The sequence below is a fragment of the Musa acuminata genome, chromosome BXJ2-6 (assembly GCF_036884655.1).
Source record: "Musa acuminata AAA Group cultivar baxijiao chromosome BXJ2-6, Cavendish_Baxijiao_AAA, whole genome shotgun sequence".
In the NCBI taxonomy this organism is placed as follows: Eukaryota; Viridiplantae; Streptophyta; class Magnoliopsida; order Zingiberales; family Musaceae; genus Musa; species Musa acuminata.
Genome location: NC_088343.1, coordinates 42,933,292 through 42,953,777, shown reverse-complemented (window position 1 = coordinate 42,953,777; position 20,486 = coordinate 42,933,292). Strand labels below are relative to the sequence as shown.

Here is a 20,486-nt window from a genome sequence, read left to right as displayed (position 1 = left end):
AACATGATATATATGATATATATGTACTATCATAACCTAATGCCTAATTCATGTGATTAATGTCTCGAGAGAAAAAGATTAACATCTTTGTATCATTAGGTCGATATCTCGGACCATGGACCAATATAACTGATATGGTGTAATTTTCTAAACGTTACAATCTCATTTATGATGGCACTATGCACTCGGGATACATTATAATATAATTACATATAATACCAAAAAATCTTATAATTTACTTAGATATTAAGATATGTTCTCGCAGGTAATAATATTTAGAATCTTAATATAAAAGCCTACCATGTGTTCTCTATCTCTTTTGTACTCTTTTAAGCCTACTTATATTCAGCTGTTACTCAATATCATTTTATATTCAAAACTAATTCAAGCATTAAAAGTGCTCTATCAAATATATTCGATATAATTTTTATAAAAATTGATTTATTCAAAACGAGTATATTCTACATATCTTGACATTAAGTTGAAATAACCGCATAATAAGATTTTAATTGGTCCTGAATCATTATCCCAATAGAATAATCATAGTATGCTTTAACAATATCAATTAAAGCTAGTCGTTCAGATTTTATATTTTACAAATCTATGTTAAATTATTCAAAAATGATATACTTAATAATTTTTGCCCCCAAACTATCAAGAAATACCATAATACATAATATTAAATAAATATTAGTTGAACGCCATCACCAAACTCAAACTCAATTAGAAAACTCAAACTATCAAGAAATGACATAATGCATATTAAACTATAGTATTTTATTACATAAATATTATTTGAACACCATTTAAAATGAATGGGAGCATATAAAGGATCGAACTCATAATCTACTTTTGATCGAGTAACTAATCATTTCAATAAGCTTAACATATTTGGGTTGCAATTGCATCCCATTTTATGTTTTATATAAACCATAATATAATCGTTTATAAATTATATAAAACTACTATTATATCATTAAAAAAATTCTAAAACATAAAAGGATTTATGAATTAATTAATGAGAGATGAAAGTTGGAGGGATAATTAAAGATTACCTCATGGTTAATTATGAATAGCATCTCGATCTTTATACTTTAAAAAATAGTATTAAGGTCTTTACACTTATGAATGTGAAATATTTAATCCGAATTCTTCTTATTTTGTTAACTTCGTCAACGAAAATAATTACATGCGTTGTCACATGTAAAAAAAATAAATATATAAATAACATAATTTTATCGATATTCTCTTCTTCTCCTTTTTCAAATTGCTCATCCATACCTTCGTACTTACTCGCCCAACACTTGCTTTCTGCTCACACATCATTTGATCGTCGCACCTGCACGAGCGATGGGCGAGTCGGAAGGTACATTAGGTTGCTAGCGAACCGTTCAGATAGACGAAAAGAAAAAAATCGATAAAATTTATATAAAATTAATAATTTAAAAAATAATAAAATTATATATTTTTTTTAATTTTTTGCGCATGCGATTGTTTCCGTCGATGAAATTAACAATTTAAGAAAATTTAGATTAAATATTTTGCTTAAGGATCCAATTAAAGTATAGGAATCGAGATTATAATTATAATTAACTATCGTATAATATGCAATTACTCCGAAGTCGGAAGGAGAGAGAGGAAAGAGTACGATCGATCCGATCCGATCCGATCCGAGATCGAAGACTTCGAATCTTTCTCGTGTTCTTCCGTTTCGGGGGATGAATCGATACCGATTTGCTCCGCGGATTCCCCTACGGATTCGATTGGTGCCGTTCCCAGGTCCCGGATGCCGGTGTCCTGAATCATCAAGACCAGCGAATCATTCCGATCGCGGTACGTTTCCCTTTCACAGGGCAATGCGATTTGGCGGTTTTCTTTGATTCCACCGCGGAATCCCGTTGAGATTGATGTTGGTGACCTTCGATTGCGGAGCGGAGTTCTTGAGTTTTCCGTTGGCTTCTGAAAGGTTTCGCATCTCCTTACAGGTTCGGGAACACCGGTCGCGAATAGTTTACGAGGTCGAGGGTTTTTTTGGGATCTTATTTAGATTTACCGGGTTTATGAGAAGAGGATTAATTAGATGACAAGAAGCAAAGGCGATTTGAGTCGAGATCGAGTGCTTCTCGTATTCTTCTTTGGGTGACACAACTGCGAAGACTTTGAAGATTTTGTTGTGGTTGAAACTGATGCGGGTTTCTAAAAACAGCAGATTGAGGTGAACGGATTTATTTGGGGGGTTTCTGCGATTGAGAGGATCTTGCAGAGATTGATTTTCTTCGTCGAGAGATATATCTATGGGCCTTTGAAGGTATTAGTCGCAGTTGAATGTGATGAAAATTCTGGGTTTTCTGAAGCCAGACCGGTAGACTATTACTAGACCTAAAAGATTTAGTTGAAGATTGTGTTAAAAATTGCAAGAATTTTAATGGCCAAGGATCTCGAGCAGATCGAAATAAATTAAAGATCTTGGATATGGGGAAGCATCTGGTGCTACGAATCAAGTGTCAAATACTGCTAATGGGGAGAATAGAGATCATGAACTAAAGTTGGCATGAGCAGCCGACAAAATATCAATGGTACAAAATTGCAATTTATTCAACCTGTAACAGAAGAGTAGAAAAATGCTGTATCGGGCAATGTCTTTGGTGCTTGTTATCCATGGAAAGTTATACTAAGGCTCGATGGAGTAGATTTGGGCATGCCACTCTTTATATGCTCGAGCAAGATTTTTTTTTTGTGTTTGATGTTCAAGATAAGGCAACTAAACAACTAGTGGTAGAGATGGGACCTTATTTTTTTGGCTGTAAGCCTTTGGTTTCAAAGCCTTGGGGACCTGTTTTTGTTATGAAAGAAGAGAAGATAATATTATACCTATACGGATCAGTTACAAGGAGTGCCTTTGTTCTTTGATCAGTTTACATTTAGAAAGGAGAGACTTTTCGTTTGCTTGAAGTTGTGTGGAGATCAGTTACCTCAAAGCTGTTCAGGTTTTCAATGGTGATATTTGTCGATCAACCTACTGCTTATGAATGGGCACCTTTAAGTTGTAAATTCTGCAGTTGTTTGGGTGATATTTAATGATAAATGTAAGAAGGGGTCTCAAATTATTGGTATAAGGCAGAAGAAGAAATCTGTTATCGATAATAATCTTAGAACTATGCTTTTACAGCATGAAATTTATAACCACTTGGGGTTTCATATATTAACTATATCTTCTGCTTGCCAGATAAGCTTTCAACTGCATATAGAAGTATGGTGCCCTAAAACAAGATTGCTATATTAGTTATCAGCACTCTCTTCACCATATGGAGAGAGAGAGAGAGAGAACCTTGCATCAATTTTATGTGTTTATTATACTTCCATCAAATGACCGGATCTATTGTGTGAAAGGACTTACCAGTTTGGCTCCTAGTTCTTTTAAAGGTCTGTGTTTCTGGTTCTGAGATTTAGTATTCTTTTTAATGGTTGCAGGTGCTTTCTGAAACATTACCATGAAAGAATTGCTTAAAGAAACAGCATATGTTCTATTCCAGGATGAATGGAGAGTTAACAGTAGTGACAATAAGCATTTTCTGGCCATACAACTCATGCACTCTTCCACTGTTGCTTTACTGTTCTATTAGGTTAGAGTTGATTAACTTTGCTTAAGGCTACATGACAAAAGAAACAATTCTGTAGGGACATAAGTTTATAACACTTCAAAAATGGAAGGATAATTGTTCCATGATTTTTTCCCCATTTTTAAAAATAAGCCTGTATGGTTGGTAACTAAATGTGGTTATAATTGTATTAGCTGTCTTGAAGGAGAGAATTTTTGCTTGAGAAACTTCACTACCGTGGCCCAAAACTGTCAGATAGGTTGTCAATTGTGCCTGAGAAATTTTACTTTGTGTTTGAGAAATATCACATTGTATAGGTTAGGATTATCGAACCAGCAACTTAAATATTTCATGCTTGAGTCCTGAGCCAGGAAATGATTTTTTATTTTTTTCCTGTGGATTGTGCAGCACCAGTCAGATTCAACTCCATGACTTTTGCAGACGTTCCAACAAGAGCTAGTAACCATCCAGCATCTAGTTTCAATTCAGGATCTCCAACCTCTTTTGCTGCTTATACTGAACATTAAACAGTTACGTGGATCCTTGATGTTATGGAAGTTCCAGAAAATTTCCACCAAATCAAGCTCCAAAAGTGCCTTACATGTATAATCAACCTATAAGAAGGGATGGGTACAGCACAAGGTTTTCTCAGGTGGACTATAGAAGGGTTACATTTACGAGAAAAATCCCAGTTACGCCTCTAATTGCTGACAGAGTTGATGCTACTGAATACCATCAAACTGGAAGTTTTTTCAACTGTCCCTCTTCCTCTTGCTCAGATAGCACAAATGTTATTTCAAGTACTGAATTCTTGTTTTGGACACCATAAACATGCTAGCCAGCTACGGGAATGATAAAAGCAATTATATTGCTGGCGATGGACTGCAGAAGAAATCAAGACTTTGGCATAATGACGAATATCATTCTCAATTCATGTCAACTTGGTTCTTTGCTTCAAGAAATATAACTTATGATTTTTATTCAACCTATAAGACTTCTGATCCAAGAATGACAGAACGGTGGAACCATTTTGTTGCACCCATGGAACCCCAGTGACAGGTTACATCCTCAGGCTAGTCACCTTAGAATAGTTGGTTAAACGATTTTGTTGTTAGGTTATGTGTCTTATTTATACTTTTAGTTTGTGTTCATGAGATGAACCAGCTCACGACAAGAGGCATGTTTATGGTGGTACCATGGCGATACTGCATATTTTCTCCATTTCAATCAGAACAGAAATGCAAGTGGTCATCTGCCTGCTTTTCAATGTCGTTCCATCCGAGTTATGGTGCCAGCTCAAAGTAGCCACACCCAGATGGTAATCCCTTATAACACCATTTCAAGCTATTCATGCATGGGGGGTGTCGATTGCATCTGATAATTGAGTGCCGATAGGAGTGGAAGCAGGTGCACCTTCCAGACAATTGTGGCTACTGCTTATCCTAGGGAATATCATAGAGCTTTTCATCAGAGATCCCAATCTATGTTCAATGAACACAATGAACACAGTCGATGGGTCAGCCTTTTACAGGTCGATAGATCTGTTTGATCAGCACAGGAACATGAGAATGAATATGGACAACATTTGCTATGTGAGGTAAGTTGAAGTTACTTATGCCAATTTGTTCTTTTTCCTCATCGATCGTTTATGTTCTCTCTAGTTATTTTCTGCAGGAATTACTTGCTTTGGATTAAAGGATAGGAAATGCCAGTACAGTCTTGTCGGAAGTGACAGCTTCAAGGTGCATGATGGAGACAGCCTACCTTTTTTCTCATCAAATCCAGGAGGAAGGAAACTGTCATATGCCCGGTAAAGACTAATATCCGTAACCCAGTTTATACACAATTCCTGCTGCCAATAATCTTGGAAGACTTGGACCAAGGTCAGAGCTGTATATATCCGTTGATGGATATTTAATTTTGTATTTTAAATTTTTTGAGCGATGTCGGCTGGTATAGATCGGTGTAATACCAAGATGCCTATACTGTACCGATTTGATCCGTTATTGAAACTGACAATGGATTGAGATCTAAATCCTTGCACACTTGTAAGATCTGTTTAATCTATGAAAACCTGTACTGACTATATATTATATCTTCTGTGCTCACAGATTACATTTGTAGGAAGAGTATAAGGAGAGGGAGAAATGGGGAAGACTTCCATGTTAGCTGCATGTGGAAGCCAATAAAGAACGGTTGCCCGGTTTGCAACGACTCTGCTTTTATTGGACCTTAGGAGAAGGCAACGATTCTTTGTAATTTAGCTTAGGCTATTGGTGTCATTTTGTTCTTTTAAGCTTTTGTTCTTGAAGGGCTATTAGAATGTCAGAATTTGGAAATAAGCTCAAACTTCTTTAATTAAGGTCAATTTGTGGTAAAAGCTCTTTCTCGGAGTCTAGCAGTTGATGTTGAACTTGAGATAAGACATTTTGGATTACCAATCTTGGATTAAGTTGGTCAAATACAGGTCTGACGTGGATCATTCAAAAGAGACCTTTCTAGCTGCCCAACTACACAATGATGTGTTGGGTTTTAGCGAATTCTTATATTATTTGGTGATTCAAAATATACTATCAATTAATCATTCGATAGATAATCATCGTATAGAGTGTTCGATAGGAGGAAAAGAAGGAAAAGATTCAAGTTATCTCTCACTTGTCAGTCTGAATGGATAAGAGTACAAGATAGACAGTTGAGAGTTGTCTTCTCCTTATTGAGTACAAGATAGACAGTTTAGAGTTGTCTTCTCCTTATTGCCCACGTAGACAAGACTTCAAGAAAAGGATGTTGGGGCAATTGGAGGCTATCTCTCTTCTAAGGCTAGATATAAAAACACGTGTCTCTAACATAAGGAGATTTTTTTTGAACTTCTTTTGACTACTCACACTCGCATTCATCTCGGGTTACTAACTTGAGCATTTGAGGGGTCAGGTCAGAAAACCTCTCTTGACCTCAATGTTCATGCAAGAAATGCCTCGGGAGCTCGACGTTTCCACCTTGGAAGCACTTCGGACAACCCTACACATACAGGTCCGGATCACGTCAAGCTGACCAAGACGTCAATGACACTTTCTCCTATTATTTTGGCATGAAAAGGAGGGTAAAGGCATAAAGTAAAATATGCCTAAGGTGTGTGAGTTGAGAAAAGTCGACCTGCATGAACGAAAATCCGCTACGACAGAGATACAAGGCGAAATATGCTCGAGGTGTGAGAATAAAAAAAAATTGACCCACATGAAGAGACATATGTTACGACGGAGGCGTAAGATAAAATATACCCAGGCGTATAAGTCAGAAAAAATCCAACAAGTGTGAATGGAAACCCGCTAGGCGGAGGCGTAAAGCAAAATGTGCTTGAAGCACATGAGTCAAGAAAACTCGACCTATGTGAATGAAAATTCGTCATGACAGAGGCACAAGGCCAAATATGCCTAAGGCGCATGAGTCAGTAAAGGTTGACTTATGTGAAAAGAAATCCGCAATGACGGAGGCGCAAGATAAAATATGCTCGAGGCACATGAGTCGAGAAAACCTAACTCGTATGAACGAAAATTCGCCAAAGTAGAGGCATAAGGCCAAATGTGCCTGAAGCATGTGAGTTGGGAAAACTTGACCCATGTAAAGAGAAATCCACTATGATAGAGGCACAATGCAAAATATGCCCAAGGCACATGAGTCGAGAAAACCTAACTCGTGTGAGGAGAAATCTACTATGATAGAGGCGCAAGGTAAAATATATCCGAGTCACGTGAGTCATAAAAACCTAACCCACATGACGACATCTCGAAAGCACTCGTGTTGGATGAATTAAATGTTGCACTTTAGGCCCCTCTCACAAGGGCCTCAAAATGTACCTTGGGGGGGGACAAACGATGGGAAATATACTATCAGTCAATCATCCTCCGACATGTAGTCATTACATGGAGCCCTTAGTGGGAGAAAAAGATCTAGATCACCTCCCACCTATCTGCCCACGTGAAAAAGAGTTCAAGACAAACAATTCGGGGCTATCTCCCCATTGCCACCCACGTGGATAAGATGCTAAGAAGAGGACGTTGGGGCAATTAGGGGTTGTCCTCTCTCCAAATCCAGGTATAAAAATGTGTATCTCCAACACAAAAAGGAGGGTTTTTGGATTTCTTTTAACTACTCATGTCTGTATTCATCTCGGGTTACTAACTTGAGTGTCGGAAGGATCGGATTAGGAAACCTCTCCCAATCTCAATCTTCAAGTAAGAAACATTTCGGGAGCACAACGTTTCTACTTCGGAAGCACCTCGGACAACCCTATGCATACGAGTTTAGACCATATTAGACCGACTAAGACGTCAACGACTCTTTCCACTAACATTTAGCGTGTTATTTTATTTCTTATGAATGGATGTATCGTATACTTCAAATCCTGACCTATATATATTTATATTTATATTTATAGATATTCATCTCTAATATGTAATTATCTATTTTAGTTTTCTATAATGAAATTTGGAAACTATTTTGCTAATTAGTTTCTCCATAAATAAAAAATTTGAATCGTAAGCATCACAAGTATAACCTTATTATTATAAAATGAAACTTCTAATATAATTATAGAATAGGTAAATATGAAACATTTTATTATAGTATCTAATTATAGAATAAATTTCATTATAATGAAATTTTAAAATAAAAAGATAATAATTAATAATTTAAATTATAATATAACTTTACACATTTGATATGTTTAGGACTTAATACTCATGTATAAACCATAGTCTAGTGGTATTCCAGTAAATAATCTAAATCATACAACGGGGAATACGATCTCTGCACAAATAATGTGTGGTTGTCATATGGATGACTAGAATTGAATGCGAGTAGCATCTTTGCACAATCTTCTTCAACAATTCATATAGTGGAAACATCATACACTTTTTAGTTCTTTCTCTAAAAGAGAATTTACCCTAATTTATCTCTATAGCCAATTGTTCTCTTTTAATTAATACCAAGTGGGCTTATTACCTACATTGAATGAATGTATCGGATCACGAATATATCTTTTTGCCCGAAGTAAAACTTTTCGATCTAGATGCAATCGACTTTTAGAACAATCATCTCCCCTTTCGCTCTCCTGTTCCCTGACTCTTATTTCATAAGGGCTTGAAACATTTCATTCTGAAAAAATCGATATCAGAGGGCGATCGAGATTTGAGTTGTGTGCCTCTTTGCTTATAAGGAAAAGTGCTTATATTGCTCTTTTCGAGATCCTGTAAACTTTATGCAAACGATATTATACAAGGAAACCAAGTCAAGTAAGATCTCTTATTTGTGTTAGTTCTGATATAGTACATCTTTTTGTTTATTAAATTTTGTTGTGAAAGCTTCATGATCATGATGCTCTTAAAAGATCTATTTATCGGGTCAAATTTACCTAATCTATCATGCCAAAAGAAAAAAAAAATCAGAGAGGAGTGCTTAAGCAAGAAGATATGGATTTGTCATGTTCATGAGGCTTTGGTCACCCTTTCACAAGTCGATCTCTTGGGCTACACACACATCATGAGCAATTAGGCGAACATTTAGGGCCATGTTAACGAGGTTCCACGTGACAACCGAGATTAGCCACGTTTAGAAAAGCAATATTGTGATTTCGTCCTTTTTTTGGGCACTGTGGTTGGAGTAAGGTTGACGCTTCCGAGGCTCAAGAAATGGACACTGCCAATACCCGTACACACCCAAAAAAGAAGGAGAGAGGAGGAGGAAGACGAAGGGGAAGAGAGGAGGAGGTTTGCCAAGCGTGAGTGAGCCTGCAAAACCCTTGTTGTCTCATCATTTCTTGTCCTTCCGACTCCATCACCTCCACTTTACTTTCCTCAGTTTCACCCTCATAAGCAATCAAATCAAGAAATAGAGATAGATAGATAGAGAGAGAGAAGGGAGGGGATGTCATACGTAGTCTTCTTCTTTACATTCGCTATTCACTAGTAAGCTTATCTTTTGAACATGCATGTGATTTTTTATGCTACAATTCATGTCTCCTAATTATCCACCTTAATTTTGAAAGAAACTAGGGTTCCATAAATGACTTGTTGATTCATTCCTACCTTAAATAATTTTCGGTTTTGCATAGCGAATAAATCTCGAATTTTGGACCCTTTTTTTTTAATTTTTTTTACTAATTTTAGTTGATAGTGTTTCAGGAAATCATTTCTAGATCCGCTATAAATTTCAAGTTTTTTTTGCTTAACTGAAAGATATTTGCACTTCAATATTTGTTCTCCTTTTCTTTTCCTCTCTTTATAGTGAAAAAAATAGATTTTTTTGATGCTATTATACTATGTGATGCATGTCTTATTCAAGAGAATAATTACACAACCATCACAATCAAACTAGATTTATGTATATGAACCACAACATACACTTAGGATCTTGTGTTTCCAATATATAATACCTTGGAAACAACCAAAGGTGATGTGTTTCTTGAGTGGTGATTGTTGCACTTCCCTCAGTGTTCTTGGCACACACTATTCCTCTCTAAAAGTGGAGGATCACATAGAGACCATGGAGCACAATTACTTATCATCCATGGATGGAGCAAGCCTTCTCTTGGACTACTACTCCATGCCTATTCCAAGCTTTCCTTCTTCAGCATGCAACTGTTTTAGATTGGTCCTACATTGAATAGGCATCAATTTATTTGTCAATTAAACAATAAACTTTTAAAAAAAGTCAATAATATGCGGAGGTCAAAATTTCACTCTAGTATTTATTTTTTGTGGTAAGTACCTGAGTTCATGGTGAAGTTGATCAAAACTTCAAATGATATTAGGGTTCATCTATGTGGAAATAGTTTTGTATTTATTTGTTATGAGATGGTATTTGAAGCTAACACTGTGCACAATCTCCTGCCTATCTCTAAAAGAAATTTTCTATTTATGTAATTCATCTTTGTTAAATTTCCTTTGAAATTTGCACTGTCAAAATTAGCTTTCTTTTAACATGCACCAAATTGTTGTGATATGAAAATTATACTTCCAAGATTAATTTTATGGAAAATAGTAATATGTTATATCAGGCTTCCACCAATGCAAATGTCAATGTGTAAAGCTAATTATAATTCAAGATTGAGTGTGCATGCATACAAACTTATCATGCAAAGTAAAGATAATTTTGCCACATATAGGAATGGATGAATTAAAAACATTGTACTCCTAAATAGGAAGTCCTAATTGTCTTCACAATTCTTCAGCATCTTATAAAGCAGATAATCATAGATCAAGATAATTTTCTTTTTTTGGAAATGGATTTGGACCCTATCTAATCATTGTTGAAAATGATAATTCATGAGTCAGAGATATAAACTCGAGGTCACTATCATATATCTAAGAAATTTAAGAGTTATATTGCATGTATTGAGTTTAAATCATAACTTAATTTTTGTATTTTATTAATATAAAAAAATAATATTATGGTATATAAACAAAAGAATGTAAAATTAGGGTTTGTTAGTCCACAAATGAAAGGAGAAGTTTTTAGACAAAAAGATTCTTATGTGCCATATAGAGATAGATTACAGATAAGTCTTACATTATTAAGATATTAAAGATACTTACCATATATGTACATATAAAATAGGGTTGATATGCAGTATTGTTGCCTTGCCAAACTCTAAGCATGTGTTATTCTATTAAAGTGGATACCTCTAAGTTTTGGCAATGGATTCGAGCCATGCATACACAGAAAGAGTAACGTTATCTTGTGACTTAGTGTATAGTATCTCATTTCTCTTGATGCATAGATGCTGTTCAAGATTGACTTCTTTTCTTGGAGATGACTATCTCATCCTTCATCTGCTTGCTGATTGGAATTCCTTGTATTCTGTTCCCCTTAATAATCTCGGTAGTGTCACTTCACGACAATTCATAGATCATGAGATATATATGCTGCATAAGTAGATTGCATTAGAATTTGCTGCATAGTTCGTCGCCCAAAGTTTTCCTACCATCAAAGAGTTTACGTACAGAGGTGAGGAAGAAGCCTATCTCTTCATGCAGACATCTATCCACATGATTGTTGTGCACGCTTTTTCTCCATCTCAGTCATGTAATCGATATTAGTCGTGGATTTTAATGCTACTGTCTCGTACTACTTCATATCTTAGATTCGAATTCCAGAGTGCGTACGATTGTTTTGATTGCAGGAAGTGTGTACTTAGGAAAATGTTCAGCAAAGCTTCCACCGCAGGCAACCATGGGGAGCCAAACCCTAACCCTAATGAACGCAAAAGAAGGAAGACGAGACCGGCAGGGCGCCCAGGCATGCATACACTGCAGAACTCCCTTGTCTTCTTCTTGTACTTGAGTGATATATGTGCTGTCAGTGGAGAATGTGGAGTTCGCTACCATGGATAACGAGAGAAGGTGTTGGTGGTGCAACAGATCCCGATGCAGAGGTGGTGGCGCTGCAGCCGGAGGATCTGCTGGCGACGGGCCGATACATCTGCGAGGTGTGCGGGAAGGGATTCCAGCGGGATCAGAACCTGCAGCTGCACATGCGCACCCACAACATCAACTGGGAGCTCAAGAAGAGCGGCGGCACGCCGGCGCGACGCAAGGCCTACATCTGCCCCGTGCCCACCTGCGTCTACAACGACCGGTCCCGCGCCCTCAGCGACATCACCGGGATCAAGAAGCACTTCAACAGGAAGCACGGGACCAAGAATCTGATATGCCCTCAGTGCTCCAAGCCCTATGCCGTGGAGGCGGATCTCAAGGCCCACCTGAAGAACCACATCCTGCGCGACCATCAATGCGAGTGCGGCAGTACCTTCTCCAGGTGAGCATCAATGGCTACACCATTGATTCATCGGCCTATTAGTTATGAGCTCGTATTAGGACACACGAACACTTCGCATGTGGCAGAAAGAACAGCTACGAGGCGCACCGGGCATTCTGCTGCAAGCTGTTAGAGGAGAGCATGAAGCTGCCTTCTTCGGTCGCCGGAGAGCCGAGCACCAGGGCCGATGTCGACGTCTTTGGCGGCAATTTTGAACTTCCCGACATGAACGAGCAACTGGTCTACACCAACATCGGGTTTACTTCTCCCCAGGAAGCTCCCCTGCGAGTTGAAGCCACGGCAGAGCAGCCGAACGCGGTCTTGAATGATGACCGGGATGCGCCATCAGCTGGGCAGCTGAATCGCTCTGTTGCCATGCTTCCCGATGACCCCGACTTCGTGGCATCTCTCCCAGTGTGCCTAACTCGTCTTCTGAAGTCTCGCTACGATGAGGTCTTGTGTATGTACTCTTCTTCCGGCACTTACGGCGGCATGGCTCAGGTGGCATCACCACCGCTCGCGGCCAATCACTCTTTCTCCAACGCATCTCTCGACGAATTAAGGGAGGAAAATGGTCTGAATGGGAAGTCCTCTACGTTTGATTTCTTCGGTGGGTCATCTTCTTCCTTCATGGATCATGGAGCTCCATCTACAGAGGAATCACAGGGACTAGGACCTCATCTTTCACTATCAAACGTCTGCGCCTATGGTAAGAGGGAACAGAAATCTGTGGCAGCCAACTCTACAGTCTACAATGATTTCCTTAGCTTATCTGAATCTCTCACTCTCTCAGCCTCATTCTTTGACGCAGGGAAGGAGAGCTACTACGCTGGCATCGATGAACCGATGCTTGCAAGCTTGGTTTGCATGAACTCCATTCACCAGCCACATCTAGCCAGTACCTTCACCGAGTCGTCGGCGACGGCGTTGCTGCAGAAGGCAGGGGTGATGAACGCAACCATGAGCATGCCCGCGTCCACATGCTTCCCCGGTCAGGCGATGAGCACGGAGAGTATACTCAACATGGAGCAATTTCAGATCCAGCAGGAGAAGAATTTTCCACCGGGCGACTCTTCGACGTCACATTTCCTGACTCTGACGCCGAATCACCAAACTGATCCGAGGAAGAGTAGCATCCACTCTTATCAGCAACAGGAGAATTGGATCAGCGACCCGAGCAGGAGCGCCTTCCAGCTTTACCAGCACGACAGGAGCACTGCGTCAAACAAACCTGCATCATCTTCCTTCTTCTGCGACGCGGTGAAAAGCATGGACTCCTACTCGAAGCTGAAAGACTCGCAGTGGAGCAGACAGGAGAAGGCGCCCACCGACTTCACGGATTTCTTCACGAGTTCCACAGGCAAGAAGCCGACAGAGGAAGACGGCGGCGCCGGGAATGCAGTGCTGGGGTTTCCTGCTGCTGAGCCAATCATGTCACCCTATGCTTTGCCCTCCGAGACTGCACCGGAAAACAGAGGAACAGAAACAGGATGGAACCGGCGACTGGAAGCGGTGGCTCCACCGCCATCGTCGTCGATGAACCAGAACGGCGATGGCGTGACCATGGATCTCCTGGGAATGGGAGGAGAAGGGGCGGAGGCCGGAGGATACAGCGAGGACCAGATGGGCTTCTTCTTCGGCAACGGTGGCTGTTTCTGGTGAGTTCAGATCAGGAGCTATCAGTATTTACTTGGTCATTTTAAGAGACTCGGTGAGAAATGCAGACTATATCATAGAAACCTGGAAAAGACGTAAGCATTTGACTTCCATGTACTATGGATAGATCCAATTTGTGTGCTTCGCTGTGGTCTATTGTGCGTGTGTGGCTCTGTGAGTATGAACTGAAGCTCGAAGCTGTGGGAGCAACCATGGAGGTGTGACACCAAACATGCATGGAGCTGTAGCAACGAGAAAGATGACAGTGGAGACTTTTGCAATGCTCGACATCGATAAGCAGTTCTAACAACATACTCTTTTGCTTAATCTGTTTTGTAGGTAGAATAAGTTCTCAGTTTTAGATGGAATCAACTGATGCATGGGAAACATATACTTTCCTCTAATGAATTTTTATTTGCTCCTTCAAATTTTAGTTTATCATATATATCCTGCTGTAATGGGAAATCATCGTCCATAGTCATCCCAAGGACATAGGAGCGTCCGATACGATGATTGAGGTGACTCCGAGATAACTATAAGGTGAAAGTATCGAGCTCTCAATATGTCATATACACTAAGAGCAATGCTAAGGAAAAAAATTTTCGATCCGATCCCTTCAATTCTCAAGTTAGTGATCGAGATCTCTTAGTGGATATCGATTTTTTTTTAATGAGCTTTGCGACGTAACGTCGGGAGTCAACTTTTATACTTGGTCTTGAAGGAAATAACTTCTTCTAGCCACTCCAACATCCCCTCATGATGTTTTTTTTCATGTGGGTGGCCGAGAGGAGACAACCCTGCCTTGAACTTTTGTCCATGCGAGCAGATGGGTAGAGAGTAACTTAGATATTTTCCTTTCATAATAACTTCCATAGAACGTTTATATGTCGAATGATGATTAATCTTTAATATATTTCATGTCTTAAGAAATTTTAAAATTCACATACATGTATAACTGGATAGTACAATAAAATTAAAATTCTAATTAATATTGACATCACTATGGGTTACACATCTAGTAGGTTGAAGGGTGAAAATATTAAGAATGCTTGAGGTGTTTGAGTTTTAATTTAAATTCGGATCAATAACTATTATTGGTGATGATTAACCAACCAGAATACAATGAGACATGTATGTGCTATACTAAATTTTATAGGGGTAGATGCACAGATAGACATGTAAAAACCCTAAAAAAGTATATTAAATGGAAAAGGTCTAATATATTCTGTGGTGCCAAAAATAATGGGCTTGCAATTTCCTAAGTTGTATGTTTGGCAATGGCATAATTATGTCAATGCATTTACTGGTTGATTTCATTACGCTTTAGTATTCTAACATCACACGAAATTAATTAATTTTTTCCACAGCCTCCAAAAAAAGAAAATTGTAAATGATGAGTGAAGAAGAAAGAGTTGGGCAGTATCATAACTTGTGAGGGAAATGTTTTGATGAAGATGCATGTGAGAAGGGCCACCTCAAACCTGAAACAATCTATTGCATGTGACTCCCACTTTCTCTCTCTAACTTCTTTGGGGGGCATTTAACAGCACACTCTTGAGTGAAAAAGATTACCAAACATGAACTTTAAGGAAAAAGGCTCTTATCACACAATCTAAATGGGATCCCTCTCCTGAATTATTTGCTCACTTTTCTGTGCCTTTTGACAGATCAATTCTGCCCCATTGGTTGCCATGTCTCTTGCATTCATTGTTCTGCTACCTGTCTCTGAATATGCCTCACAAACAATAATGAAAGAACAGAATATCTTCTGACCAAGCATTCCAAGAGAATACAAATATAATGAAGGCTTGCTTACATATGATAATTAGATCAAGACAAAGAATGCACACATAAGAAAAGAACCTATGAATTCCTTGAGTACCTGAAGTCACATGGTAAAGAACCATCTTAAAGAGAGCAGCACATCAGCAATCTTATTGGATGATCTTTATCTTAGGAAGGTATCTTCTCTCTGTAACATACAAAATAGAATCTTATTAGAAGTTGCAGTGAACATTTTTCACTAACATGCAACATCAACATATCAATATATATATATATATATGTCTGTGATTTCAAGAAAGTACTAATATCAACATAAAGCAGAAAGGGGAATAGTAGCTTAATAGCATCACTCTCTTTCTTCACTAATGGTTTTGGACAACTATCATTGCATGCTAGCTTTCTGAGGAAGAATCACAGCAGTGATGTTACTGTCATACATCAAACATTTGCGACCATATTGAGCAAACTAGCTGGAGAGTCCCATTGAGTTTGGTGTAGGACACAATCCCACGACCCACCACATTCTCTCTCCTCCCTCCACCACCAGCATAAAACCCCCCTTCCAAAGCTCCATGCAGCAATGCACAAGGAAAGAAGTCATAACAGTCCATACCCTATCTTCCTGAAGCGAAAAGAGGCAACTGAAACCATGCAACACTTCACTTGTGCCATTACCCTCCTCTTTCTTGTCCAATTCATTGTTGTAACTTCAGCTCAGCTGGCAGAATCTCCAGCTCCAGCAGGCCCACCCAACATCACAGCCGTTCTTGAGAAAGCAGGGGAGTTCGGAACCTTCATCCGCCTGCTCAAAAGCACCCATGTTGGCGACCAAATAAACAACCAGCTGAACAACTCCGTCAACGGCATCACCGTATTTGCGCCCACCGATAGTGCTTTCTCCAGCCTCCCCTCTGGCACAATGAACTCCCTCACCGATCAGCAACAGGTTGCGCTAATCCAATTCCATGAACTGCCTTACATCGTCTCGATCTCTCAGTTCCAAACAATAAGCAACCCTGTAAGAACACAGGCGGGTGATGTTAACAATGGTAGGTACCCATTGAACGTGACAACCATTGGAAACTCAGTGAACATAACAACAGGAATTGTCAATACCTCCATCGCCAGCACGGTATACTCGGATAGCCAGCTAGCTGTGTACAAGCTTGATCAGGTACTCCTTCCTTTAGAAATCTTTGGACCCCCAGCTCCTGCTGCTGCACCTGCACCGAACAAATCAAAAAAGAAGGAAAGCTCCATTGCTGAAAGCCCTTCAGGCACTTCAGATTCTAGTGGAGCCACAGCTGCAGTGAACTTAAAATGCACGTATGAGGGAGGTATTGTATTTGCAGCTGCAGTTATTTCCCTCTGGTGGATCTATTGAGTACTACTGCATCTTCCCAATATTTTGATGATTTAAGCTGTTTAGGTAAATGTGGAAGATTGTACTTTTTTCTTTTATAGTTTGGTGTCCCTTGCTTATTTCTTTTCCCTTCTTTTCTTTTGCTTTATCTTTGTCATGGATTTGAATTTTTATTTTACCAAATATCTTTAATGTGGATTGTAATCTTGTGATTCATTTTATTATATTTGACTTAAAACTATAGGTATATATGAATCTGCTCAACCTAAGAAATTCAACAATGTATGCCTAGAACTGTTAAACAAAGATCAGGTTTTGAAGAACATATTTCTACTAAAATTTCATATCGACAAAATTTTAGCTGTAGAAAATGAATTTCTGGTGTATATTCGAGAATCTTCAAGACCTTTTCATTCACCTAGGCAATAAGGTAGCTACAAAATTGTAACTAGATCTTTAACTTTGATGTAGGTAACAAGAGTTAGAAACCATTAAAACAATTCTCATGATTCTGCAAGTGGAAATAAGGAAAACAAAAATTAGATACTATGGAATTGGTATAGTCCTTAGTCTTCTTTCTCCTAGCTACAAAGTGCAACCTTCATCCAACCACTTAATTCATCATCTCCAAACACCGAGATCTTGTTTGATAAGCAAAGAGACGTTGGCCAAAGAAAGTAAATGCAAAGTTGCGAATGTTGCCAAGATAAGAAAACACCATAACTTACCTAGTTAGCTGGTGAAACATCACAAACCAATGGCCTAAAGTTGGGATGCTTCTTTCTCCCACCAATTCCCCTCATAATCATTAGATTATTTCCAAAGAAAACTCATGCAAGATGAACCTACAAATGAAACCCTCCACCTCATCTTGATCTAACAATGTAACTACTAACCTCAAGCTCTGTTTTGACAAACAAAATGATATCCAGTTTCATCGGATTTAGAATATCACAAAGCTCACATGTCAAAATGTTACCAAGATCATGGCTCAGGGAGTCAAGACTATGTTCCCACAAGATGCAAACTCTAAGATGAATACTACACAGGAGAAATCACTCACAAATAGAGAAACGAGCAAGTGTTCTGATTACACCAAGAATTTTCATTCATAACCAACTTAATTCACATAATGAAAATGTATCTAAACCCACCATTACTCAACAGCAAACAAATTTCTGTGTATTTAAGACTCTGAGACAAAACTACAAACAGATCAAAGACAACTTTCCTGGTCCAAACATCCTTTACAAGTGCATCTGATATTCTAGCATCAAGAAGCATATGTGATGTCGACTTGTCCATGGACATCAGGAAGAGAGAGGAATACCTGACTCGTCAGATGAAGATGCCGGCTGCAGAGCCCTAATCTTGATAGCGTATTTCTTCCACGCAACCTCTCGTTTCCGGAGACAGAGTCGGAGCCATCAGACCCAGCCGATGAGGCGGTACCGTCTTCTTATCCGACGCCAACGAAGTTCCGGCATTTCCGGAAGAATAATTTGGTCCTCCTCCTCAACAATCCCCACGACTGCGTCCCGATCGGTGAAGCTCCGATTCAGGGCGTACCCACAAGAGCCACAGCTGTATCAAAGCAACACAAAGGCGACAGCTTTATCAGTAAAACTCACGATTTCTATCCAGAAGTCCCCGAATCCAATGATTTGGGGGTCGGCACAAACCAGTAGGTGACGGATCGGGGAGAGGCGAGGGACTCGGCTGCGGTTGGGTTGTTAGAAATCGCCTTGGGAAGCCATTGGTGGATGATGTTCGGGATGTTGGAGTCGATGAGATGACGACGGCAAAGACCGCGTTCCGCTGTTTATAGGACGGGAGGGGCGACGGGCGGCGCGGGAATAACCGACCCGGATTTGTTTACGATGATGAGCGGCTGATCCCCGAGAAATGCACGGTGGTGATGAGCTTTATGATTCGTGTGGTAGGGATTGACCACCGGGTTGATTTTTGATTTATTTCGTTGACTTGATTATAATTATTAGCGTGGGAGTGATTGGTCTACGTGGAGGCTAAGACGCGTGGCACTTGGTCAGTGGATGTCGGTAATCAATTTTGGCAATTATTATTTTCTCTCATTAAAAAACCCATATTGATTAGTTTTAACATGGGATTCCCTTTTTCAGAATATACTGACAACTCTTGAATAATATAAATTTTATAAAAAATAATTAATCTTAATTACTATAAAAATAACTTTTGATATTAAAAAATAAAAAAGAAATATTTCATGAATTTTTTTTTGGAGGAAATAATTCCTAATCATTCCTTCTTGTTCGTACGCCCACTTATTGTTAACCAAGTCTCCCCCGTGTGCTGTCATTATTGTGAAGATTTTTTCTATCATTATTTATGTCATATTTTTCATGGATTAGCAAAGTTTGAGTTGGGTTGAATAAATTTTATAGTATTACGTTACAAATAAGATATGTCACGCTCGATTATAAATTAATATGAAAATATATAAAATAATCTTTTAAAACCACTAAAATAAATAAAAATGAGATCATTCTGCATGGTGAGTTGGACAACTTTATAGTGAACACTTATATATAAACTTTATTACATTCGATTGTGTAATGCAGCTTAGTTTCATCTTGATTCCACAAATGTGTAGTATGGTATCTTTTTGTGGCCTATCATCGTTGACACCACATGCTAAATTGGAGCCCTACACCACTCGTCCCATCCCGAAAGCTCATACTAAGAATATATGTTACACATCCCGACTTGGGAGCTCGGGACAGTGTTGTCTAACGCTACTTTGTATGTCCCAGAACGACGACTACTCAGAAGGGTCATCCCATCTCTCGAGGGTCAGCAATAGCGATGTTGAATCGACGCACCATCAACCCTCGCGCCATAGTATAAAACCCTTAGCTGGTCTGTGGTCAGGGGGAGGCAAGAAAAAAGAAGAAAAAAAACAATCCCTCTCATTACTAACTTGCTCATCGGAGAGATCACGGTCGGGTAGCACCCGACGAAGGCAATTTTTGTAGGAGGACAACTACTCATTGACGTTGAGGGACTCGGCACAGAAACACGATCCGCCCAGCACCAAGGAGTTGCCATTCAAAACCGATCTTGACCAACGTCAATCAACACTCTTTCCCAAGAGCTCGGGTACCTCATCATCCGAGTCACCATGTAGAAAGCTCCCGACATCGACCCGTGGACCTAGTCATGCTGATTCATCAGCTATGACATATCTGTTGTCTAACAGTACATTTCATTTATTAATATAAAATCATAAA

At 39.1% G+C, this 20,486-nt stretch overlaps 2 protein-coding genes and 1 long non-coding RNA gene across 9 annotated transcripts; all 3 read left to right on the top strand.

Annotated features, from left to right (window-relative positions):
* The first annotated feature begins 1,623 nt into the window (after positions 1 to 1,623).
* On the top strand, positions 1,624 to 6,033 carry LOC135615770 (uncharacterized). 7 transcript variants are annotated; one of them, XR_010488142.1, is made up of 5 exons: positions 1,624 to 1,833; positions 1,986 to 3,423; positions 4,008 to 5,196; positions 5,274 to 5,482; positions 5,711 to 6,032. It is a non-coding gene; the product is annotated as an uncharacterized LOC135615770 (long non-coding RNA). The 7 variants fall into 7 exon arrangements; XR_010488144.1 differs by having other exon boundaries at positions 1,624 to 3,423; positions 4,008 to 4,658; positions 4,764 to 5,196; XR_010488141.1 differs by having other exon boundaries at positions 1,624 to 3,423; positions 4,008 to 4,917; positions 4,995 to 5,196; positions 5,711 to 6,030.
* Positions 6,034 to 11,844: 5,811 nt separating this feature from the next.
* LOC135613788 (zinc finger protein NUTCRACKER-like) lies at positions 11,845 to 13,110 on the top strand. The gene has a single exon (XM_065110826.1). The coding sequence runs from the start codon at positions 11,947 to 11,949 to the stop codon at positions 12,415 to 12,417; it is 471 nt and encodes a 156-aa protein (XP_064966898.1). The 5' UTR covers positions 11,845 to 11,946; the 3' UTR covers positions 12,418 to 13,110.
* Positions 13,111 to 16,445: 3,335 nt separating this feature from the next.
* LOC135615769 (fasciclin-like arabinogalactan protein 12) lies at positions 16,446 to 17,349 on the top strand. The gene has a single exon (XM_065114712.1). It carries the CDS (start codon positions 16,504 to 16,506, stop codon positions 17,236 to 17,238), a length of 735 nt encoding a protein of 244 aa, XP_064970784.1. The 5' UTR covers positions 16,446 to 16,503; the 3' UTR covers positions 17,239 to 17,349.
* The last annotated feature ends 3,137 nt before the right edge of the window (positions 17,350 to 20,486 follow it).

Excerpts from the sequence above, each read along its gene's own strand:
- LOC135613788 (XM_065110826.1), top strand. The coding sequence starts at position 11,947 with ATGTGCTGTCAGTGGAGAATGTGGAGTTCGCTACCATGGATAACGAGA.
- LOC135615769 (XM_065114712.1), top strand. The coding sequence starts at position 16,504 with ATGCAACACTTCACTTGTGCCATTACCCTCCTCTTTCTTGTCCAATTC.